At 42.5% G+C, this 26,625-nt stretch overlaps 1 protein-coding gene across 1 annotated transcript in view; it reads right to left on the reverse strand.

Annotated features, from left to right (window-relative positions):
• Positions 1-26,625, reverse strand: part of LOC145392059 (uncharacterized) — a 286,089-nt gene that overhangs the window by 247,207 nt on the left and 12,257 nt on the right. The window contains exons 6-10 of the mRNA XM_080266515.1: positions 18,628-18,794; positions 11,185-11,353; positions 6,349-6,490; positions 5,757-5,852; positions 4,361-4,514 (exon numbers count right to left, since the gene is read on the reverse strand). Coding sequence (XP_080122641.1) covers positions 4,361-4,514; positions 5,757-5,852; positions 6,349-6,490; positions 11,185-11,353; positions 18,628-18,794 — 728 coding nt within the window. The remainder of the gene's footprint in view (positions 1-4,360; positions 4,515-5,756; positions 5,853-6,348; positions 6,491-11,184; positions 11,354-18,627; positions 18,795-26,625) is intronic.

Consider the following 26,625-nt stretch of genomic DNA (forward strand, 5'->3'; position numbering starts at 1 on the left):
AGGGCACACAGTACCCAGCTGAGCTCCATCATCGACAAGTCTCCACTCTTCATCACTGGTGGTTGGTGCTTCTTGGGGTGGCAATGTCGCGTGCTCAGGGTAAACCCTGGATTTGGGCCACTCTTCGCTGCCGTCTCGCCTACAACGAGTTCAATTCGCATACTATTATAAAATACACTAAAATTCGGAAAAAATAGGTCTTCACGTACAATGAGGATCGCGTACTCTGAAATTGTGTACTGTGAGTACCTACTTTATATATATATATATTTTAACTGCTACCTACTCCAGTGGGACAGTGCCTGGAACCAGGAATGCAGCCTCATTCACACATAACCAGACCCTGTTGATGTATGATTTACTCCAGTTGCTTCACATCTTGCCTGTTAAAAATTACACCAGATGGTGAGTAAACCCCCACAAAAGCACCTCATTACAGTCTGCTCAAATCCATAAATAAATGCTCTGAACACTCGTGACTCAAATTCTTCCTGCTCATTCTGGCACCTTGCCAAAAACCTTTATAACAACATTATTTTATCATCCTTCCCATAATTTTCCACTCTGATGGCACTGTCATTGTTTCTTCTACTGATAAAGCAGAACACTCCGCTCAGACTTTCTCCTCCAGTTCTACATTAGACAATTTTGGTGCTGTTCCTCCATCACTTCCCCCCTCCGACTGCCTCATGGCTGACATTAATATTTCTTAACTTGATGTGTGTGGAAGTTAAGAAGTCACTGCATGATGGTATTGTGATCCCTACCCTGACGTATGGAAGCGAGGCGTGGACCTTGCAAGAGGGGAACAAGTCAAGAGTGAGAGCAGTGGAAATGAGTTACTTGAGAGGAGCATGTGGAGTGACGTGGAGGGACAGGTTGACGAATGAAGAAGTGAAGGAACGTTGTGGGGTAGATGTGGATGTGGTTGAAAAGATTAGGAGAAATACACTGAGGTGGTTTGGACATGTGGAGAGGATGGAGAATGAAAGACTGACTAAGAGGGTGTATGTAGGTGAGGTGGAGGGAGGGAGAGGGAGGGGTAGACCGAGGATGAGGTGGAGGGATGGAGTTGAGAGGTATATGAGGGAGGGGGGGGTGAGTTGGGGGGAGGGGAGTCAAATGGTGGGTGACAGAGTGACTTGGAGGCGTTTTGTCTGCGGCCACCCTTTGCGGGATTAGGGCGTCGGGCTATAGATAGATAGATAGATAGATAGATGTGTTTTCTGCCATCACTGGCCTTAATACTAACAAGGCATATGGGCTTGATGGGGTTCCTCCTCTCATCTTCAAGAATTGTGGTCCTGTGATTACACCCTGCCTAAGTACAGTTATACCCTAATATACGATACCCCTAGATGCGATACCCTGTCTTATCGATGGGGGTAGAAATACCACAATACCCTGCCTATCGATTGCCAAACCCCGGTTTAACAATGGGTTTAGATTTTTTTACCAATTTTGATTATATTATAGACTTGAATTTTGTGGTTAGGTTGATTTATAAACCAGCTCTTTATCCTTATTTCCATGTCTTTGTGCAATGGGACATATTTATGGACTCCTGTTTTGTAAAATTTACAGAATTTTTTATATATAACATTTATATCTTGTCCTCTTTGCTCCTTTCCCCAATCTGTATCACTGAAGTACTTCTTTAGGTCATAGGTCATAATAGTTGCCCTTTTTTGTAGTTTAGCCTCTTTTTGTAATTTCCATTACCTCTAACTATACCATATGCTATCCTGAAATTGTAATCTAGAACTGCATGGTCATTTTTGCCGAATGGGGGGTTAAAGATTGTAATGTTACTTTCATTTTCTTGCCTAATAAATATGAAATCTAATAATGAGAGGTCTTCTGGTCCTCTTTTTCTGGTGTTCCCCTTTACATGTTGTGTTAAAAAAAATTCCTGTACAAGATCTATGAGCCTTGAACCTGACCTTCCCAAACCACTGGGAACCTGAGACCATATTCATTAACATTTCTGAACCAGAGTTGTATATGTGACTGTCTGTCTATACTTCCACCTTCACTCATATATCTACCAAACACCACACACACACACAAATGCAAGTTTTAAAATGAATAAACAAACAGACCAATTTGTTTTTACGTTTTATCTTTGTTGTAACATTGTAAAAACTGCCCAAGATCTTTTATTTATACAGATCCTAGCATATGAGAGAGGGGTGTGTGAGTTGGAAGCAGGGCAGTGAAATGGTGGGGGACAGGGTGACATGGAGGCGATTTGTTTGTGGCCACCCCATATGGGATTGAGGCGTCTTCCAATAAATAGATAGACAGATAGATAGATCCTAGTTTCTAGTTTTCCCCTGCACTTTGGAATCATACACTAACCACTGCCTCAGTTTTTGAAATCTGACATGTATGTTTCCCAGTTCTTCATCCAGGTGTGAACTGTGGGATAGAGATGACTCTTTCTTGAGGGTGGATCCACCAAATAAGCATTGACAGATAATATGTTTTTGATTCTAAAAAATAACTTACTTTCCCAGCACATGGAGAAATTCAAATGCCATATTAACCCATACCATCCCATGTATTTTTGCAATTTTATACCCACCCAATCCCAGACACTTTTTTGCGACATCCTGACGCTATGACAGACAGTGGCCAACTGAAGTTACCCACCCACCCATAACCAAACTCAGTGCTACAAGTGCTTGGGCACAGTGTTGCCAATACGTTAAGGTACTCCTTAACAAAAAATTAGCTAGACTGAAACAATTTGAGATGCCACAGGGCTCGAATTTGCTGTCGGCACCATCACATTGGTGGGATTAAATGAGCCTTTTTTTTTACTGTCGGCACCATGCCGATGGCGGGATTGTACGGGTTAAGTTACCAATAGGTTAAACACAATATGAGTAATTTCCTACAGAAGTCCAGTAGAGCTGGATATCCAGGAAAGAAGTGAATATCATAATAATAATAATAATAGTGTACTGTAATAATAAGTTATATTAGTAACAATAATAACTGTGATAATGATAGTGGTGATGATGATGATAATAATAATAATAATAATAATAATAATAATAATAAAAATAATAATAATAATAATAATAATAATAATAATAATAACAATAATAACAATAATAGTGGAAAGTGTTAAGAATATATGGAATAGATGGGAAGTTGTTGAATGCTGTGAAGAGTATGTACGATGGTGCGAAGGCTGCAGTGCATGTGGATGGTGAACTAAGTGAATTTTTCTCTTTGAAAGTTGGGTTGAAACTGGGATGTGTCATGTCTCCATGGTTGTTCAATCTGTACATGGATGGGGTAATAAAAGAGGTACAAGGTAGGGTAGTGGATGTTGAAGTGGCCCTGGTGAGAGAGGATAGTGTTTGGAAACCCCCTGTACTGTTGTTTGCAGATGATACCGTGTTGTTGAGTGAAGACGAAGGGGAGCTGCAAGGCTTGGTGGATGAGTTTGAGAGAGTGTGTAAGAAAGGGAATCTAAAGGTGAATGTAGGGAAGAGTAAAGTGATGGTCTTTGAGAGAGGTGAAGTCAGTGAATGTACAGCGAGGTTGGATGGTGAGGAATTGGAAAATGTGAGTACGTTTAAGTACTTGGGTAGTGTGATGAGTAAGGATGGAGGTTTGGAGGGTGAAGTGCTTGAAAGGGTACAGCAGGGAAGTAAGGTTGCTGGTTCTTTGAAAGCAGTGATAAGAAACAGGGAAGTGAGCATGGAAATGAAAAAGTTACTACATGACAGTATTGTGATACCAACTCTAACGTACGGAAGTGAAGCTTGGACGTTGTTGGAAGGACACAAGTCAAGAGTGAGAGCCGTGGAAATGAGTTATTTAAGAGGAGCCTGTGGAGTCACATGGAGAGACAGGCTGACGAATGAGGATATAAAGGAGCGTTGTGGTGTTGATGTGGATGTGATAGGAAGCGTTATGAGGAACACACTGAGGTGGTTTGGCCATGTGGAGAGGATGGAGGGTGAAAGACTGACGAAGAGAGTGTATGTGAGTGAGGTGGAGGGGGAAAGAGGGAGGGGGAGGCCGAGGATGAGATGGAGAGATGGGGTGGAGGTATATGAGAGAGGGGGGTGTGAGTTGGGAGCAGGGGAGTGAAATGGCGGGGGACAGGGCGACTTGGAGGCGATTTGTTTGTGGCCACCCCAAACGGGATTGAGGCGTCTGGCAATAGATAGATAGATAGAACAATAATAGTAATACAATAATAATAATAATAACAATAATAATAATAATAGTAATACAATGTCTGTAGAACACATGCCAAGAAAAAAAAAAAAAGACCTTGAATTCTACAAGTCATGGAAAAAATGGGCAACTGCCACTAAACACTGCATTTACTCACATCACGAACAACATTAAGGTTGACATCAGTACTGACTACTGTGCAAGTGTGGGACACCTGCACAGGCAACAACTCCTTTATGACAGCCGTAACAAAATGGCGTGATGTGCCTACAGTCCCACCCACTTCATCTCCATCTGGGCCTGTTTCTAGACTGAAAATGAAAAATTATGGATCAAAGGGGACTTCTTGTGGATGGTTAATTATAAAAATTCACTGCATTGGCTGAGGAAACTATCACACATAAGTTGATATACAGAGAGATCACATTACCTGCATGTCCTGCTTTCTGGTGTTACTATATTTGTGAAAACAAAAAAATATCCGCAATTCACCTTAGGCCTATCTGCAAACTTTCGTTCAATCATGAGGTTGGATAGTGCCAAAATTACAAATGGCTTTGGGAAAACATGATAACCTTAGCACCTACACTCAGCCCTTCATGTCGGCCAAGTTTGTTTTGGTTAGAACAACTGATCATGAGTCAAAGTGTGCCACAGTTATCCCAAATATGATCTGTGTATTACATTTCTCAATTATTATTTAACAACATCAAGTGGTGATTGACTGGGCATCTGCAAAACGAAGAAAAACAGAGATAGCGTTGCTGTTGGAAAGACACAGCATCCATTGTCTCAGCCAGCAGCCAGTTAGCTTTGCACACACCTCTGCTCGGCTGCTGTCCTGTAGTAAATATGCAATCTTTTGCATACAGTATTACTGTCAACTAAAAACTCAAATGTGTCAAAACTAGCTGGAGCCTAGGTAGAAGGGGATGTCAAAATATGCAGAAGATTAGCTGATCCCAGATCCCAGAACCAGTTAATCTTTTCCCATAGGGTTGTGTTCAAGCTTCATGAGTTTACTATTCTTGTGTCAAAGGTCCAGAGCCAATTAGGCATGGGTATCACAACCCCTCTGTCCAGAAGATCATGTTTACTCAGCTAAAAATGCATTAACGAAGCTCCCTGGGTCTCTGGAAACTGTGTAAGCATGCCTGTTCAACCAATTATAATAATGTTAATGTGTTAACCAAATCTCTAGCCTACCTGCCACTTTTCCAATACAATTCACTGAGAATCCCAACTCAATGTAATGTGTTTTCTAAGTGCAATTCCTACAATACAGATCTAAAAAAAAGACATGACAGTGAAATTAAAGAGGTTATTGAAGAAAATACTGCAGTGGTGCCTACTTTCACTACCATACTAGTGTAATGAGGAATAACTTCTTTCACCCAACTCTCCAGTAATTCTATTTCATAAATAGCATCTTAAACACATTTTCAATGTTATTTTCTCCTCCAAAGCCTTTAAGTCCTAAATCATCCAAAATTTCTATACTCATAGTTTTTTTCTAAGTTGTTTTCCTGTTGCCAGGATCTGTTATTCCTCACAAAGCCCATATTGCCACCTTGATATCACTATTGTTCCTGTATCTGAACGTCCATGATTCTTTCTTTGGGTCAGGCTTTATGGCCAGACTATTAAACCTTCTTAAAATCAGAACACAGGGCAACATTCAATGCCCACACCATAAAACTAGGTAATCAAGAATCTTGAGGAGCTGGCTCAGCTGACATCTACTCTGTGTGTGTGTGTGTGTGTGTGTGTGTGTGTGTAATTCACCGGGTCGGTCAGAATCACTTGATGGTCGTGATCGTCAGCTTTTACCCTCCCGGAAGGGAGCTGAGAGCTCATATAGTCCGATCTAAGGGCAAGGCTGTGACCTTCACACACGCACACACCCATCCCCTTGCTCAAGGGGGACAGTAACCACCCACTTCGTCAGTGAAACTTTTCGCAACCTGAGCGAGGCCCAAACTCCCGTCTACCAGATGGCAAGCGAGAACGTTACCACTGTACCAGCGAGCGGTGTGTGTGTGTGTGTGTGTGTGTGTGTGTGTGTGTGTGTGTGTGTGTGTGTGTGTGTGTGTGTGTGTGTGTGTGTGTGTGTGCACATTCATTTAAAAAATCTCATCACAGTACCTAATGCCAACTGGACCAGTGGCAACAATAACGTCTCCAGGCAGCAAGTCAATTGGTGTGGCATAACTTTCACGATGGGAGCCCTCAGTGGCAGTAGTTATTGTTACCAGGGACCCAGGAACATCTGTCCATGATGGAGCACCTGTTGGGTCATCATTTAGAGCATAATTAGGTACCTGCAAAAGTGTGTTAAGGGTGAATGTACTATAAAAAGAAAAAAAAACAGCAACTAAATCTGATGGCACCTTAAAGAAGAGGCTTAAATCCACTTTTAACACACAAACAGACCTTAGAAAATGCAACTGGAGAAATCAACCCAGATGCAAAGAGCCATGGATCTGGTACATTGCTTCTTAGTCTTCATGCACTGTATACCTCTTTCTGGTATGGTGACTTTCCTTCAGTGTGATATTGTTTCATCTCATCTTCCCCGCTCGCAATGCCATACCAAAGTCTCAAACCCATACATCAATACACACACAAAACTACCTTCATTCACTCTACCAGCAGCCCTTTTACTCCATACAATATAAGAAATTTATGACACAAGCCTCTTTACATACCTGAACACCTCTTACATCCACTCTTATCTTTTCTATCACATTGCCAAGATGCATAAGGGGATCTACAGGTAGTTACTCTAAAAGGTGCCAGTGGATTTTGTTCGATTTCAAAGAGATTTGGTACTCATATAGGGGACTATGAAAGATAAAGATTGGTACCTCACAACTGAAAATTGGTCAATTGGTTACTGAGTTAGGTGCAAATTATGGTAAACTAATTTTTGGTGTTCACTCAACTCATAGAAGGTGTTTCTTGATTTTGTTCATATATTTTTCATATTGTATCTACAGTAATTATGAAATTAGGTGATTAGGAAATTAGGGGATTTTTTTTTTTTTTTTTTTTGGTCAACTTTGAAAACATGCTGTGCACAAACATGGGGGGGGGGGAGGTAGAAAAATATGCTGATCACAGATTATAGAACTTTTTACGTGCTTTTGGTTGGTATATGAATGATCCCCATATGACCAATAGTTACTGAGCCAATCGATCTCAAAGTTTGCTAACTTACATTTCACGAAAATGGCCCGCGAAGTTCTTTTGACTTTCCACTCAAATTTGAAGACATGCTGTGCGCGAATGGGAGGGAGTAAAATAAAATGCTGGGCAGAGATTATAGAACTCTTGAAATGCTTTCGATTGGTATATGAACAATCCTCGTACGACCAAGAGTTACTGAGCCTGTCAATCTCAAAGTTCGCTAACTTATATTTCGAACAAACGGCCTGTGAAGTTCTTTCAACTTTGATGACAATTTGTGCATGAATGGGGGGGGAGGGGCAGAAGAAAATGCTGGGCATTTTATACGCTTTCAATTGGTATATGAACGATCCTCTTACAACCAACAGTTACCGAGCCTTTCAAGAAGCTCGGGAACTCATTGTTGCCAGGAAGTGTACTCAGATCACAACTTTGTAGTCTGCCTTGTTGTCTCCACCTATCTTCCTCCAATGCCCGACAGTTTTCTTGGAGGTGTTGGATTGTGTGAACCTGCAGGAACTGAAAGTTGGTAGACTAGAAGGCCATGGTCCCGAACCCCAGATCAGGCCATAGCTCCCCCCCCCCCCTCCAAGCGCCCTGTCTTGAACAATACTCAGACGACCCGTAAAAGTTTGAAATACAGTAAAAATTGACCGATTTCTAAGTGTTTTTTGGCAATAATATTTCACAGGCATAGGCTATCATGGGATGGTGAAGGAAGATTTTTATGGCCATAATTATTTTTCACCACGAATCATGATTTTCAACAGTTTTTAGGCAGTAGATCCAACCACATCCACTCACTTGATGTAGTGCTACGTACCTCTTCCTTAGCCTTTATCATTCTTTTTCTGTGTCTGTCCTCCTCTCTTCCTATTTCTCCCATCTTTCCTGTCAATTCTTATTGCTTTTCTTTCCTTCACAGGTGGCTTTACATTGAGTGACAAGCCAAATGGTTTCCTGTAAGCCAAGAAACCATTTACAACACTGGGTGGTTACCATATAACCAACCCATACGTGCTCCCTATGTGTCAACAAGTGGGTTGGTGGAGGGTTAGTGCCCCTCCCTGTAAAATAGGTAACTCAAAGTCAAGTGGCCACCCCTTACGGGATTATGGCATCTGGCAATAGATAGATAGATAGAGATAGATCCCCTTAACTCATGTCTGTTATCCTAGGGTAATACATACATTTTTTATAATGTAAGAAAGAAGGACCTAATGGCCAGAAGCCCGCAAACTGTTCCCTCCAAGAAAGTATACAGACAAGCTTCTAGAGAGCCAAATTCAAGATCTGTTCAGTTTGAGATGGCTGGACATACTGCTTTTCTGTACAAATTTTCTTAACACATGGTGATCATGTGGGCTATAAGGCTCTACTTCCCTCTACCTTCTGATAAACTTAATCCTTGGTTGAGGGTGAGTATGCACTATTTCACTTCCAGGTGGTTGTGTGCCTTGCTTCTTTGTGCTTTGGGGTAACTTATACCCCAGGTTACCAGTACCGTACAGGGTGCATGTATTGTATTGCAGAATTACTTCCCACACCCTTGTGGCAAACTATACATGGCCACATTCCCTCTGCTTTGACAGTACTGCCACCAGCCCTAGATATTTTTGTTTTTATCTGCATTTACTTTGAGACTCTTGTGTCTCATTCCATCATTTCATTTCCTGAATCTTTCCTTTGCTTCCCTTTCTTTCTCTGCAGTCAACTCCTAGTCATCAGCATACAGTACATCACACATGGGAGTCCATTTCTTAAGTCACGTGAAAGAGCTTCAAGGACCATGACAAACAATAAGGGACTCAAGACTAACCCCTGATGAACACCAACGTTCACAGAAAACTCATCAGTTAAATCTCCAGTCACTCTCATTTGTGTGTGAGCAGCCACATGCAATGCCATAATGCCATAAACACTTTAACTAGCCACTCCTTAACCAGCCAGTTCTTGATCCCTATCTATCTATTACTAGACACCTTAATCCCATAAGGGGTGGCCACAAACAAATTGCCTCCACGTCACCCTGTCCCACACCATTTCACTGCCCTCCCCCCAGCTCACACTCCCCTCTCATATACCTCTCCACTTGATCCCTCCATCTCATCCTTGGCCTTCCCCTCCTTCTCCCCCCCTTCAACTCACTCACAACCACTCTCCCCATTAGTCTGTCGCTCTCCACATGGCGAAACCATCTCAATATCTTTTTCCTGACGTTTTCTATCACATCCACACCACAACACTCCTTCACTTCCTTATTTCTCAATCCGCCTCTCCATGTGCTCCTTTCAAATAACTTCCACTGCTCTCACTCTTGACTTGTATCCTTCCAACAAGGTCTAAGCTTCACATCCATACATCAGAGTTGGTATCACAATACTGTCACACAGTGACTTTTTAACTTCCAAGCTCTCTTCACTATTTCTCATCACTACTTTCAAAGAACCAGCCACCTTTCTTTCTTGCCATACCCTTTCAAGCTCTCCATCCTCCAAACTTCCATCCTTACTCATCACACTACCCAAGTACTTAAATACACTCACATTTGCCATTTCCTCATCATCCAACCTTACTATACAATCCGTGATTTCATTTCTCTCGAAGACCATAACTTTACTCTTCCCTATTTTTGCCTTTTGATTCCATTTCTTACACAATCTCCCAAACACACTGACCAAACCTTGCAGTTCCCCTTCGTCTTCACTTAACAATACTGTATGACCAGCAAACAACAGTAGAGGAAGTGTCCCAATGCTGCCTTCTCATTAGGGCCTCTCCAACATCCACTACCCTGTGTCTCTTTTATAACCCCATCCATATGCAGATTGAAACAGACTCTAGAGGTTCCCCCATGAGAGGAATCACACCAGCCGCAAGCTGATACATATCTAGCGCGGCTCGGAATATAACCTTGACCTTGACTTACTTTCACCAATTTCGAACTCATTGTGGATTTTCATCCCTACTAGACACCTGTAAATTTTTGTGGTGATATCTCAAGCACTGTGAAGTTATCATGGTAACAGACACACAGACCTTGACCTACTTTCACCAATTTCGAACTCGTAGGAGATTTCCATTCCTATTGCACATCTGTAAAATTTTGTGATGATATCATGAGCGGTTGTGAAGTTATCGGCCTAACACGCACACAAACAGACAGACAAACAGAAAACAATATTCGTAGATTTTGAATCCGTTCTACACACTTGTAAAATTTTGCGATGACAACTTGAGCGGTTGCAAAGTTATTGTGGCAACAGACAAATAGACCTTGACCTACTTTCACCAGTTGCAAAGCCTAATAACTCCTATAGTTTCCTCCCATCCACCACCATGCATGGAGGCAACAGAAAAATGTCCTCATTAGTGAGATATCATAATGCATTTGATGAAAAATCTTATTGTGTTGCTTATATTCTTCTCAGGGTAACAATTATCTAAATATTTTTGCAAATCTATACAAGATATTAATTCCAGGTAGTTTCTCACTGTCCTTGAGCAAAAATGTCATGAAGTTTCATTTCAGTATTCCCTAAAACTGTTACAAATATATTCTCTCTTACTGAACTGAAGTACAGAGCTGTTTTTGCAATTAGTGGCTTCTTTGTCATATTCAACAAAATAAATATCATTCTATGAATAAATAAGTTAAATAATACCAGTACCTGTACTAGCCTTCAGTTGTCAGACACCATTTTTTAAACAAAAATCACTGAATTCTGCAACACCACTTCTTACTGCAGATGTACAGCACTTTATCTACTCAACACCATAACGCCCACATACTCTCAGATGCCAGACAAGAGGAGCCATCACTGCATGTAGGTTTGCCAGAACAGAAAACTTGGGAGGCCTGGCAGGTATGGGAGAAGCCCACTTGGTCATCTATGGGGGTTGACACACATCCGCCCACATCCACTGAGTAGGTACCTGAGGCACAGCTGGGACGTCTCACCTGCATGGATGTATGGAAAGAAAATCACTATAATTAATCACGGCTGCACAGCTACTACATCCACAGACCACCTACATCAAGAAAACAAAGTCCTCAAGGTCAAGGATCACCTAGACATGAGAGGCACCCAGTTTCTTGCTGCAGCCTCCACAAACCCACAACATCCACTACAGTACATGGCAGCACATCCACCCACACCAAGGAACATCAAAACAACACCCAGCACACGATACCATACACAAATACAGTCATCTCTCCCCCCTCGCCCACCTCAGACCAGCTTCCAGAAGCATATCCACACTCAGATCACTCGCCGCTCCATTCAGTCACTTAAAGACAATACACAGCTGCATGCACGGCCTCCTGACATCCACCCTTCTGAATCCTATCTTCCTCGTGAGGACAGGGTCCACCTGGCCAGGCTGAGATGTGGGCACCATCCAGCCCTCTTAAGCTACCAGAAGAGGCTGGATGACTCCGTTGCTGATGCCTGTCCAGGATGCAACACAGCACCCCATACTATTAAGCACATTATGGAAGACTGCATTGCACACAATCACCTACGCCAACAACACAACATACACTCTTTGAGAGCTCTGTGGGAAAGCCCGGTCTCGGCCATGGCCTTCCTAAGGGACTCGGGGCTGTTCGGCCAGACTGCCTAGTGAACAACTACTACTACTACTACTACTACTACATATATTTTGTTACAGGTGGTGTGCCTAGTGTGAGTGTGGAAACAGTGGGGAGAGCTTAGGGGAGTGACACCATGAGTTTTGGTGTCTCCCACAGGCTGTTCACAGAGTGAGGGGAGCCTCAGAATGTGACATCACAGGTAGTGGTACATCCCAGATCAGTTAGGACAGTGAGCAGTGCATCTGGGAGTGAAAGCACATGTTTCATTGCCTCTCATAAGCTAAAAGGGTGAGGGATGAGGGAGACAGAGAAAGGAGGAGGCATGAGGAGGGGTGAAGTGAGAGAGGCAGAAGGGGAGATAAGTTGTGGAGATACAGGGCATCTTAGGGAGAGGGTGCTGGTTTGAGTTTATATGCATGCAAAGAGTAAAAATTATCCTAAGAACATGACACCCACATACAGCATATTTTCTGTGTGTACCATTTTCCAACCCCCACATTTCCATCACAGTTAATTTCCAAAGGAAATGGTAAACAAAAACATTGTTGTGACTGGTGAGAGAGTCAAAAGCAAAACATAACACTGCATACCATAACCTGTTTGCCCTTACATAAAAGAACAATAATAATTTAAAGTTGGTAGGATGAGACATACTGACCCAAAAGAAAATCCCCAGAACTGTGGTTTGTGTGAAACTGCAACCTGACCTATTCATTTTTATCTTTTTTATTTTTTATTTTTTCATGATCAGATTTTTTTTTTCTTTTTTTTTCATGATCAGAAAGTTCTACCCCCTGGGGGTAGGGGGGTTTCAAGAATACTCCCTCAGTATCCCTGTTTGTCATACGAGGCAACTAACGGTTGGTGGTGGGTTAGTGCCCCAACCCCATAAAAAGAACTAACTAAACAAGCGAATAAGGTGCCTCGGACCAGGACGGACCATACGTTGACGACTAAAGAATGGACAAAGGACATTCTGAGGGTAGGAACATGGAATGTGAGAGGAGTGAATGATGAAGTGAAAGAGAGATTGTTCAGGTGCTTGAGGATGCAAGAGTGGATATATGTGGATTGACTGAAACTACATGGAAAGATGAAAGGGTGAGAGAATGGGAATATGGTTTAGGTATATGTGCGGGAGTTAATGAGAATGACAGGGCAAGAGAGGGAGTATGTCTGATGATAAGCAAGAAGTGGAAGGAGAATATAAGAGAGTATGGAACAGTGGGTGCAAGGATTGTATGGGTGAGGATGAAAGTAGGTATACAAGGGTGGGCGATTGTATGTGTGTATGCTCCGACACAGGACCAAGTGGCAAGAGTGAAAGATGAGTTTTAGGCGAGAGTAGAACCATGTATGGACAAATTTGAGAGAAGCGAGAGAGTGCTTTTCATTGGAGACATGAATGGCAAAGTTGGGAATGTACGAGTGGATGGAGTGGTTGGTCAGTGGGGTGTGCCAGCTGACGTAGATGGGAATGGTAGTGCTTTGGTGGACATCTGTGCTTGTAAGGGGTTGGCAATAGCCAACACCTACTTTCAACATAAGATGATCCACCGGTATACATGGAGAGTAATGAGGAGGATGGATGGTGAACTTGTTGAACAAAAGGCAATGATAGACTACATGTGTGTGGATGAGTGAATGAGAAGACAAGTGTTGGATGCAAGAGTGTGGAGAGGGTGGGGGAATGGAGTCTCGGACCATCACTTACTGATGGCCAAGGTAAAGCTGCAAAGAAAATGGTTGAGCAGACGAAGGTTAAGACAGGAGGAAACAGCTCCTGTGAGAAGAGTGGAGAATTTGAAAGATAGTGAGAAAATGGCAGAGTATAAGAGCATAGTGGAAGAAAGATTGGGAAGGTAAGAACTAGAGCAGATGGAAGGGGTGGAAGACATATGTAAGATATTTACAGAAGAGATAGGAGTAGCGTGTGAGGTGGTTTGTAGAGTGAGGAGGAGATGCAAGGGTGTGCAAGGGACAGCATGGTGGAATGATGAGGTGAAACGAGCTGTGGAACAAAAGAAGAAGGCATATAGTGAATGGTTAGTGTGTAGAGGTAGGGGAGAAGATGAGAGAGAGAAGAGAGAGGTATATGTGAGTAGTAGGGAGGTGAAGAGACTGGTGAAGGAGAGTAAGAAGAAAGTGGATGAAGAGTTTGGGAGGAATCTGAGTGTGAAATGGAGGGAGAGTAAGAAATTGTTTTGGAAGGAGGTAAAGAAAGTAGGGCAGTGTGAAAGGGGAAATAGTAGGGGAGTGAAAGATAGGAATAACAGATTGTTGGTGGAGAAGAGAGAGAAATTGAGGAGATGGAAGGAGCACTTTGAGGATTTGTTGAATGTAGAGAGCGACAGCAGTGCAGGTATAAGTAGTTGGGGAATGGCTGGGAGAAGAAGAGATGGGAGGAGGGAGGAAGTGATCAGTAGGACGGAAGAAGTGGAAGCAATGAAGAAGATCAAGTTGGGAAAGGCCCCAGGAATTGATGGATTGTGTGGTGAAATGCTGAGGTATGGGGGTGAGATTGTTGTGGAGTGGATATGGAAGTTGTGTAGATTGGCTTGGGAAGAGGGAAGGGTTCCAGAGGACTGGAAATCAGGTATAACTGTTCCTTTATATAAAGGAAAAGGGGAGAGAGAAGTATGTGGTGACCATAGGGGTATTTGCCTTCTTTGTGTGACTGGTAAAATACATGGTAGAATACTCATTGATAGGGTTAGGCATATGACAGAGGAGCTAGTTGGAGAAGAACAAGGGGGATTTAGGAAGAGAAAAGAGTGTGTAGATCAGATATTTGTTCTAAGATGTTTAGTGAAGAAGTATCTAGAGAAGGGAAAGAAAGTGTATGCTGCCTTCATGGACTTGGAGAAAGCTTATGACAGAACAGATAGGCAAGGTATGTGGAAGGTATTAAGAATATATGGAGTGGATGGGAAATTGTTGAATGCATGAAGAGTATGTACGAAGGAGCTAGGGCTACGGTGCGAGTGGATGGTGAGCTGAGTGAGTTCTTTGATCTCAATGTGGGACTGAAACAGGGTTGTGTGATGTCTCCATGGCTGTTTAATATATACGTGGATGGGGTTGTAAAGGAGGTGCAGGGTAGGGCAGTGGATGTGGGGGTGGCTCTAATGAATGAGGGTGAGATTTGGAAGATTCCGGTGTTGCTGTTTGCTGATGATACAGTATTGTTGAGTGAAGATGAATGGGAGTTGCAAGGTTTGGTGAATGAATTTGGGACAGTGTGTAGGAGGAGGAAGCTGAAAGTTAATGTAAATAAAAGTAAAGTTATGGTGTTTGAGAGGAATGAAGTCACAGAATGTACAGTGAGGTTGGATGGTGAGGATATGGAGAGTGTGAGTGCATTCAAGTAGTTGGGTAGTGTGATGAGTAGGGATGGAACTTTGGGGGATGAAGTGCGTGAAAGGGTACAGCAGGGAAGGAAGGTTGTTGGTTCACTGAAAGCAGTGATGAGAAATAGGGAGGTGAGTATGGAAGTTAAGAAGTTACTGCATGATAGTATTGTGATCCCTACCCTGACGTATGGAAGCGTGGCGTGGACCTTGCAAGAGGGGAACAAGTCAAGAGTGAGAGCAGTGGAAATGAGTTATTTGAGAGGAGCATGTGGAGTGACATGGAGGGACAGGTTGACGAATGAAGAAGTGAAGGAACATTGTGGGGTGGATGTGGATGTGGTTGAGAAGATTAAGAGAAATACACTGAGGTGGTTTGGACATGTGGATGACTAAGAGGGTGTATGTAGGTGAGGTGGAGGGAGGGAGAGGGAGGGGTAGACCGAAGATGAGGTGGAGGGATGGAGTTGAGAGGTATATAAGGGAAGGGGGGTGAGTTGGGGGGAGGGTAGTCAAATGGTGGGTGACAGAGCGACTTGGAGGCGTTTTGTATGCAGCCACCTTTTGCGAGATTAGGGCGTCGGGCTATAGATAAATAGATAGATAGAAAGTTCTCTGATTCCTCTTCTCTTTGACACTGCCTTGGCTATCTTTACTGCAATAAACAGGCACTCAACACTTCATTGCCAAAGTCCTTAGTAAGAGCTATGCTGTCCTGTGTTGTCTGTTTGGTGGCATCACATGTTCTATCTATACAGAATGTTCACATACTGCTAATATTTTTCTTTTTTCAAAATGCCGACCAGCCTCTCATCAGCAACAGTCCTTCCATAAACAAGAACAAAGAAAATGCTGAGAGACAGTCACACTCGTGTGTGCATGTGTGTGTTTGTAAGAGCAAACATACGCCAATGATTTACGATCTGATGCCCTCTCCCGTTGCTGGTCACCCACAGACGGATGCGGCAGAACCCCAGAATGCGGTTCGCGGGATGTGGAGGAGCACAGGTGTGTGTATGAACATACAGTAGTTGTGATATACAGGAAATGAGCTACGCTCATAGGGTCCCGTCTCTGTTTCTCAGTAAGTCAAATTTTGCTTTGAACTCATTTAAGTTTTCAGACTGGATGATCTCACTGTCCAGGCTATTCCACAGGCCTATGCATCTATATGGAAACCTATATTTCTTGATATCCTTCAAGCAACTTGACTTTTTCAGCTTCCGTGTCCTCTTGTTACTCTCGCATCCCATACAAACAGAACTTCTCTGTCAATTTTTTCTACTCCCATCATGGCCCTGAACACTGCAATAATGCCGCCCCTCTCTCTCCTCTCTTCTAAAAGGAAAGCAGATCTAGCTTTTCCATCCTTTTCCTGTATGACAGATCTGCCAGGCTAGGGGTCATCTTGGTTACTGTTCTCTGTATTCTCTCGATCTTGTTATGTCCTTCTTTTAATGTAGGGACCACACTGCTGCTGCATATTGGAACCTGGAGCAGATCATGGACACTCAATTTTTTCAACAGCTCATCCATGTAATGAAATGCTACTCTTCTGTGAACCAAGATTATATGCCTTTCTAACTATCTTGTTAATGTGTTTTTCAGGTGACAAATTATCCTGGACCAGCACTCCCAAGTCTTTCTCTTCTCTTGCTTTTGTGAGGTTCATTACCTATCAAATAATTCAGTGATGGTCTCTCGGTACTTTTATACCCATTTCCAATACTTTACTTTTTTGTGTGTGTGTTGAATTTCATTTCCCACATCCACCTCCAATCATGAATCCTATCCAGGTCCTCCTGCAGCATTTTACACTCTTCTTCAGCTTCTACTCCCCTCAAGATCTTTGCATCGTCAGCAGACTTGCATAACTGTTCACTCCATGTACCATATTGAATACGTAAATCAGGAACGCTACGGGTGCTAACACCGAGCCCTGTCGGACTCTACTTGTTACTTTCCTCCATCCAGACATCCTGTCCTTTATTACTGTCCTCATTTGTTTGTCTCTCAAGAAGTCTCTCATCCACTCAAAACAGTTCCCCTTCAGTCCTCCTATGTGCTCCAATTTCCACATTAGTTGCTTGTGAAGTACCGTGTCAGACTTTCTACATATCTAAATATACACAATCCACCCAACTATCTCTCTCCTGTAGCACATCAATCACTCTTGGGTAGAAGTTCAACAAGCTGGAAACACACGACCTTCCACTTCTCAATCCAAACTGAGTTTCTGACAAAATGTCTATCTCCTCCAGATATTTTATCCATCTGTCTTTCTGGATTCTCTCGAACAATTTTACAACTATGCTGGTCACAGACACTGATCTATAATTCAGGGGTTCTTCCTTGTTCCCTCCCTTATAAACTGGCACCACATTGGCCCTCTTCCATTCCTGAGGCACATTCCTTTCTTCCAGAGAACACATAAGTAAACTGTGAATCTTACCCACCAGTTGTTCTCTGCATTCCTTTAGTATCCAATTAGAGATCCCATTCGGTCCTGAGGTCTTTCTCACATCTTAAGTTTCTAGTAATTTGTACACGTCTTGCACTACAACTTTTACTTCTTTTAACATTACATTTCTAGTCATTCCCTCTTCCTCCTCAAAATCACTTTCTCTTGTGAGGACTGACTGGAAGCATTTGTATTATTTCAGCTTGCATAACTGCATCTTTATAGACATTTCCTTCTACTTTCAGCTTATTGATTCCTTTCTTTTGTTTCACTTTGCTATTAACAAACCTGTGGAACAATTTAGGTTCATCCTTACATTTGTCAGTTATACCTTTTTCGAAGTTGCTTCCTCTCTTCATATTCTTGTACATTCATTTATAGTTCTTATGTATTCTTCCACTGTTCTATCATTACCTCTCTTTCTCCACTTGTTCCATCCCTTATCCCTTTCTTTTTTTGCTATCATACACCTTTTGTTGAATCAGTCATTTCTTCAGTTCTCTTTCCCACTAACTTTTGGCACAGACTTTTCCACACCCCTATTATAGAAGTGTGTGTGGGAGGGGGGGACGCCACGCTGGTCAGTGTTTCCCATGCGTCCATTCTTTTACCAAGCAAAATTTGTTAAATGAACAAAACATTTGGCCCACTCAAGGTGGCCATTAAAACTAAAATTAGTTAAAAGAAGGTTTGGTATTTTGAGGGCTTACTGTCCTTTAAATGTGTGAATATCCCTCCCAAAATATCATGGCTACTGTAATTACAAGGATGATGGTGAAACAGTTAACATGTTATTTGAGCTTGCATCCTGAACAGATAATACTTACACTGAGAGTAAATGGGCCTCCAGTTTTGAAGTAGGCATCAATGGCAAGGAGCTGAGAAGGTCGGGTGACTGGACGAGAAACCAGCACAACATCTCCTGAAGCACCACTGCCCACCTCCAGTGTCACATCACGAGGCACCAAATGACCCAGTCGTCTGATCTCGGAACCTGATACAGATCACATACATCATTATAACATGTTTTAACGCTTTACACACAGGTATAGTACAAGCACAAGTACGGAACACTGTTATACGTGTGTTCCATTTAACCTGCTGTAGTTTAACTTTGTTCTGAAAAAATTATGTTTAATGGCTAGGAAGCATGAAAGTTCTCTGACAATCGTTTCACTCCCACATAACACTCTAGCAGGGGCTCACCAACACCCTAATATGATTCCCCAGAAAATACATATATTTCATTGGTCTGATGAAAAAATTCAGTAAAAGGTATTACCAGATTTGTGATTACTGATAACTGCTGTGTAATTCACCGGGTCGGTCAGGATCACTTGATGGTCGTGATGGTCAGCTTTTACCCTCCCGGAAGGGAGCTGAGAGCTCATATAGTCCGATCTAAGGGCAAGGCTGTGACCTTCACACACGCACACACCCGTCCCCTTGCTCAAGGGGGACAGTAACCACCCACTTCGTCAGTGAAACTTTTCGCAACCTGAGCGAGGCGCGAACTCCCGTCCACCAGTTGGCAAGCGGGAACGTTACCACTGCACCATTAAAGTGCATACCAGTATGTCTATCTATCTATCTATTGCCAGACGCCTCAATCCCGTTTGGGGTGATGTGCATATAACAATACAGTATACCACAGATACTGCCAGGGTGCTGTGTTATATAAAAAAAACGCAGTTTAAACAAACAGGAAAGACGTTATAAAGGTCTAACTGCTTCCTGCCACTTATCAGAGATGCCAGGTTAGAGGGAGCTGTTTGCTGGTGTGGTCCACAGCATGAGACTTTGCATTTCTGTAATTGTAAAACTGCCTGTAGATCTGTAACACTCCACGTGGTGCTGTTCAAGGCTGTATCAGTCAGGCCTGGATCTTCACAGAAACATAGTATCATGCCTGTACTACAGGTAAGGTACTGTCCTGGGATTGGGCCTCACAGGGTCACTGGGTGTCTTATTGTGTGAAATGACTGCAGCTACATTGCATCTGTTTACAATCCTGCTGGAGTCTATATATATATATATATATATATACACACACACACACACACACACACACACACACAGTAAAACCTCGATATAACGGATTCAATATAGCGGAATTCGCTTTTATCAGACTCGAGGAGCCAAGTGGACTAAATTTTTATGCGTTGACAACCTGTCAACCTGCCCCCATATTGCAGTACACAGTACCATCAAAACCTTGGCAAACTGTCTCTCTTGATCTTCTGAAGCTACCTTGTACAGAATCTGGCTTCGTTTATCTGTTAGTGGTAGTCGATCATTTCTCTTGATTTGTTATCTTAGTTCCATTGCGTGAAAAGTTTGCTAACGCAGTAGCACATGCCTTTATTAATTCAGTTATTTGCCCTTTCACAACACCAGAAGTAGTTTTAACTGATAACGGGTCAGAGTTCAAATAATTCACTTCTGGAAGAAATTTGTCTTCGATACGGAATTAAGAAATGCAATATAGTGGCCCACCATCCAGTCTCGAATGGCCTAGTAGAGCGCCAGAATAGAAAGATATTGGAGAGTCTGCGTCACATAGTGGGAGATCAGACTTCCACCTGGGATGAGTGGATTCCGCAGGTAGCTGCTTCAATTAATTCATCCATCAATAAGTCAATTGGAGAAACACCATTCTTCATCATATATGGCTTTGACAAAAGACTACCTTATTCACTGTCGCAATCCAAACCTGATCCGATCTACAACTACGATAACTATGTGCGAGTAAACCTATCCAACTTCCAGAAAATTCATAAATATGTTCAGGATAATCTGGCCCTTACAAATGAGGAGATGGTACGTAACCAACATGCCGCTGCCACAGACGTTGCCATCCAAGTAGGTGACTTAGTTTTTGCCCTAGATCATGACAGAGAATCAAAACTAAACAGTAAATTCTTGGGTCCCTTCCGTGTAATATCTCGTAAAGGTAATAAATTCGAATTAAGAGATCCGCACAAGGCAGAGACGACATGGGTGCATGCAGATAATCTCAAACGTGCATCAAAACGCATAGTCTTGGAGGAACCACTAAGAGAGACCACATCCCCACAACAAACTCCTGCTCAGCCTTCTTCCGCTTCTCTAAACCTTCCTTCTGACACTACTATTCAGCCTTCCTCTACTGTTAATGACTATCGTGCCAAGTTGCGTTCTGCCACTAAGTCTCTTGCATAACGTTATCATCTCACACTGTCGTTACCATCTGTATCAACATCACCTATAAGATCACCTCATTTTATAGGAAAGATGCTGTGGATCTACGTGCTGACACTGCTGACTCTGGTTGGGTCTGGATCGGGTGAGGACGATGGTGCCGTACGGCCCGGGGCCGGGGCCTTGTTTGGCGCAGGAGGCGAGGTAATGGTCATTAAGGATATCATCTCATAGCGCTACGACCTAGAGCAGCTGGCCGCCGTGGCCATCGTCCTGCCTGACCTTGCACGTCAGCTAGACGACCTGCAGGGACTCTTGTCAGAAAATAAAAATCGACATCCCAGTGACACATTTTTGTACCCACTCTACCTACTCATCTGCTGGAAATTAGATTATATTCGTTATCAGTTCAACCATCTTCAAGATTCCTTCCCTCACCAAACGCCTGTGGGTCGCTCACGAGTGAAACGTGGACTTTTTGACCTTGGAGGAGAAATCTTCAGTGGATTATTTGGTGCAGCCACTAACCGTGAACTTTCTGGTTTCAAAAGGGACTTAATTCAATTAGCCAATGCCCTCGAGTCACAAGACAAAGTGTTGTGTTCAACATTTTATGCGGCAACAGATGAGTCACCATTTACCTGATGTTACTAGTACTTTAAATAATTTTACGATTATTCTTAAGCGTGAAGTAGCAAAGACTAATATTATTTCAGAGTTGATGTATATTAAATTACATGTTGATAATTTGCAGGTTTCTCTGGACTCTCTTGTCTCCCAAGTTTCTAGCGTAATTCGTATTTTAGTCAACACTGTTGATAGTCGTGTGACCCTACTGTAGATTTAGTATCTTTCTCTGACCTTCGTTCTACTTTGGAATGGGCTCACTCAACATTCGGCTTGTCTCCTATGATTCCATTTTCCTCTTTGGAACACTACTACCCAATACTAGAAGCCACATTCCTTACTAAAGATATAATTGTTCATATTCCTCTTCGTTCTTCCATCATACTCGATCTCTTTCACATCATTCCTTTTCCCTTCTGGTACAATAACTCCCTGGTACAAGCCTCTGTCTCTTCAGAGTACTTTCTTCTCTCCCATGATCATCTCTATATTGCCTTCCTCTCCTCAAGTGACCTCGGTAGATGTGCCCTTCTCACACCCAACTCTCGTGTTTGTGCTGCGTACCTCCTAACAATTTTTCCTGGCAGCGTTGCTCCTTGCGAATCTGCCTTAGTCCGTAACTTCTCAGTACAACCTGTCTGTACCTTTGTTCCTGCTCCCAAAGGCCAGGTACACCATGCTCGTCTAAATCACATCCGCTATTTCTTCTTTAGTGTCTCAACTCCTGTCAGTCTTATTTGTCCAGGGACCCCTGTCCGTTCACTATCCGCAATTGGTTTATATAAGGCCCCTGATTACTGTACAGTAAAGTCTGAGTCTATAATAGCCCATGCCACACATTATCACTTCGCACTCCGCTCCCACAAGTATGACATCTTCAAACCTGTTATTTATACCTTTCATCTACCAACAGACAATCTTTCTGTCACATCAGAGAACCTACGTATGTTGACCTATCTAAACAAGTCTGATTTTATTATGAACCAGTTCTCTTCAGCTTTTAACCGATCCTGGTCACATCCAGTCTTTGTATTTCCTCCGGTTGTCTTGTTTTCTAGATTTTATTGCAATTGTTTGTATCCTGTATTGTTGTCTCAAGCGAATGGACAAAAGGTTGCATGAGATCCGTGTAGCAACAAGGTTAGTGCGACAATCAGAAGACCTGGAAAATGGTAGTTCTGAGTAAAACTCATTTTGTGATTACATGTATATATTTGTAAATTGACCAAACCTATATGTTTATGCTATTTTTCCAACATGGCCATGTACTGTAAATATATTAATCCCTTCTTACATCCAGCCTTGTGAAGTATGTAGTAATATCTCATTTATTATTATACTCCCATGTAGTCCCGGTTGACTGTATACTCAGACCACTTGCATTCTTGCCATATTATGATTTACTGTCTCACCACTGTGTCAGGAGACACATTTTTTGATGAGGGGGAAAATTGTAACCTTTTTGTAAATATTATAATACTGTAGTATGTAAATATAGTATGTAAGTAGCTGTAAGTAGTTGTAAGTAGGATCCAAGTAGGGCGTCAACGCCCAGTGTTATGTCTAAGCGCACTTATGTTATGACTGGATTTGAATGAGTCACGACTTCCGTAGTGGCACCGCCGGTCTAGCCTGAGAGAGCCGGCGATCAGTAGCTGTCTGTACGGGTCTGGGGATGGACACGGATGTTGTCCGGTATTGCTGTATATTGATTCAAGACGGTGTTTAATATATTGTCAGAAAACTACTACAAGACTTTGCCTTCACCTGCAAGTGGCGTAAAGGGGGGCATTGACAGCTTTAACAGATGAAGGTGACAACGAAGACAAAAATATGTGAAGTCAAATAGAAGTGCCCAGTGCTGAGAGAGAGAGAGAGAGAGAGAGAGAGAGAGAGAGAGAGAGAGAGAGAGAATAAATGGATGAATGACAAGCAAGCCTCTGTGCATAACAAAACGAGGAGGAAGTCCAGGGGGGAGTCCTGATGTCGCTTTTATCGGACTTTCGCTTATTCGGACTGGCTTGGGCCCCAATTAGTCCAATGTAGTTAGGTTTTACTATATATATATATATATATATATATATATATATATATATATATATATATATATATATATATGGAGCCTCTGTGGTACAGTGGTAGAGTGTGTTTTCTCATACATGGGAGAACTAGAGTTCGCACCCTGCCAGGGTAAGAAACTTTGGAAGTGTTCTCCCAGCCACTTACTGCTTTGGGGGAAGTAAGGGGTCCTGTGGTTGAACCAATGTTGCTTACTAAAAAGTATGCTTGCACCCAGTCAGCTTGTGCAGCCCAATTACACTTGGTTCACAGACTACACACACATCCAAAGCCACTCCAACACTACAATTACACTTACAAGCACTTCTTACCCCAGGCCTACATACAATCTCTACCAGACAGCCTAAGCCACTTGGTAATGATACATTGGCTGTATCGTCTCCACTTCAGTCGGGATAGGCTGGTCCTGCAGTGGACACTCAAACAGGGACACTCAAACAGATGAATATATATATATATATATATATATATATATATATATATATATATATATATATATATATATATATATATATATATATATATATATATATATCACAAGGCCCCTGCAATATCGCAGTTTCGTGTCGTCAGTAACAGTCGTCACCTGAAGTCATGACGTGTAGGAAACATATATTTACAGACGACCATGTTAATTTTATCTCAAAAATACAAACCTAGTTCGACACGAGCCATAACTTTGTATAAACGTCACCATCATACAAAATTGGGATGCTGGAAAAATGTTTGGGCTTTCTCAACCACATTACCCACACAACAATGGTTCTCCTATAACAAAAATTCATCCGAATCGTTTGACAATTTTTTTATGATACATTAACCTCGAAAAATGGGGGACCTAAGGTGGTCTGGGGTTCCTGGAACCCAGTCTACCCATTCCCACCATAGTGAGGATAGCTCCTAGCCAAAGCCAGTTCCAGGATTGGAGTTTTCTTAGGTAGACCACTACTGCCCTCATATACTTGGGGCACTGGTCCCCATGTCACGGTTTTCTAACCCTCCATCCTGCTTTGGGCTCTTGAAGGTCTCCTTGACCCTACAAATTCTGTTTCTCTGGAAATCAACTTGTATTCATTGGTCATAGGGTCACAGATCCCTTTTTGTACAATCTACACTTATCTTTTGCAGTACAAGTCTTGTTAAAGTCTTATGAGCCTTCCCAATGCTCCTGAAAATTTTCTCCGGAGTCATCTCAGACCATCCAGTGGAGATCAGCTTCATACATGCCTTCAGCTAGGTTTTGGTTTTGCATCCAAGTATGCTCTCAGACATCCTCTTCTTGAGCTCTACTGCTTCACTATCATGGTAGTGGCCTCTGGAGAGACGTTTGGATTCCTTGGGCCCTATGCACTACACAATCCCTTCTGTTCCCCCACATACGCCATTCTTGTAAGTCTTTTTTTCTCCATGGCACTCATATCTGGAGCGAGGGCCTTGGATGTACGTCAAGGAATGCGATTCCCAATCTCCACCCAATTTCCTTTGATTTTTTCAAAAATTATGATTGATGCACTTCTGGAATTTCATATGAGAAAGACAGGAACTCAGAGATCAAAACCATGGGTCATTCTTGCCCCCTTGTTCCAGATGGATGTCGTTCACTATGACCTCTAAACTCCTTCGGGTCTGGTCAGTAAAGCACCTTGTACCATGGCCCATTTCTTCCACTTGTGCTTGACTGTATAATCCGCGGAGCCCTCTGCCATAACCAAGGACCTCAGAGTTTGAATAATGGCATCCTCGATTGTTTTCCTAAACAATTTCTCCACAACGGCCACCATTGCTAGTGGTCTTTGGGTCTCTCCTAATACATTCTTTAGATTTTTTCTGTCTTCTAGAGTGTCAGTATCTCTGTGCGTTGCAGAGAGATCCATACAGATATTTTACTTCATTTTTGCTTCCTTTTTTATGCAAGGATGAAAGAACCAGAGGCTAGAAGCCCACAAATTGTTCCCCTCGAGAAAAAATAAAAACAAGATAAAAGAGATCCAAATTCAAGATCTGTTCATTTCGAGATACTTGGAAACACTGTGTTTAAAAGACTGCATGTAGGTCATAGGCAGTAGGATATACAAAGAAAGAAAGACAGTTCCAGAGTTGACCTGTTGCATACATGAAGGGCTGGGAGTAATAGTTAATTCTTGCATCAGAGAGTTGGACAGAAAAGGGATAAGTGTTTGCTGCTAGACGGTTGCTACACGCCCACCATAGTAGTGGAGGGAAGCAAGCAGCAGACAGTTCAATGGAGCAGTGGCCACTGAAGTTACAACAGAAAAGAGATAAAGATGCAACAGCGCAGCAAAGAGGTAAAAGTTGAAGGGAGCCAGTAAGAGGAGAAGAGTTAATTAGACGAAAAGCCTTTAACTCCACATAGTTGAGACAAGCTGCTTATTGTTCATCACTTACATTAGTCCTTGATGAACTGTTACACTTGTACAACACACTGTTAACTCAAGCATATCACTGCATTTATGTGGCAGCAGCGTATACACACATTTATTCATTTACGTACAACCCAATTTTTGAATAAGTGTAATGGGGTCCATAAATGCCCGCATTACCTGAAAGCAAAGTGGGGGATCCTCTGTTTGGTTCAATGGTAACGTGCGCGCATGTGAGGCGTGAGGGTCTGAAATTGAATCTCGGTCAGACAAGTGACTAATGTTAAGTTTCAGTTCGGTTATTGCACTGGATGGCAGTGGTGTGGGATGTGAGCCTAAGCTTGGAGGGCAATGATGTTGTTGGTTGGCTGACTATGTCCTTGTCCTTACATCCCAGGGATGAGCTGTCTGGCGTGGTCTGCAGTGTCCCGAATGGTGGCCTCCGATGCTACACTACCATGTGTTCAAAACGCACCAAATTAATCACCAAAGGGAGAAAAAAAGAGGTGTAATGGAGTCCGTAAATGCCTGCGTTGCCCAAAGGCAAAGCAGGGATCC

Source organism: Coenobita brevimanus, chromosome 21 (assembly GCF_032717465.1).
Source record: "Coenobita brevimanus isolate Jiangsu-jjx chromosome 21, ASM3271746v2, whole genome shotgun sequence".
Classification (NCBI taxonomy): Eukaryota; Metazoa; Arthropoda; class Malacostraca; order Decapoda; family Coenobitidae; genus Coenobita; species Coenobita brevimanus.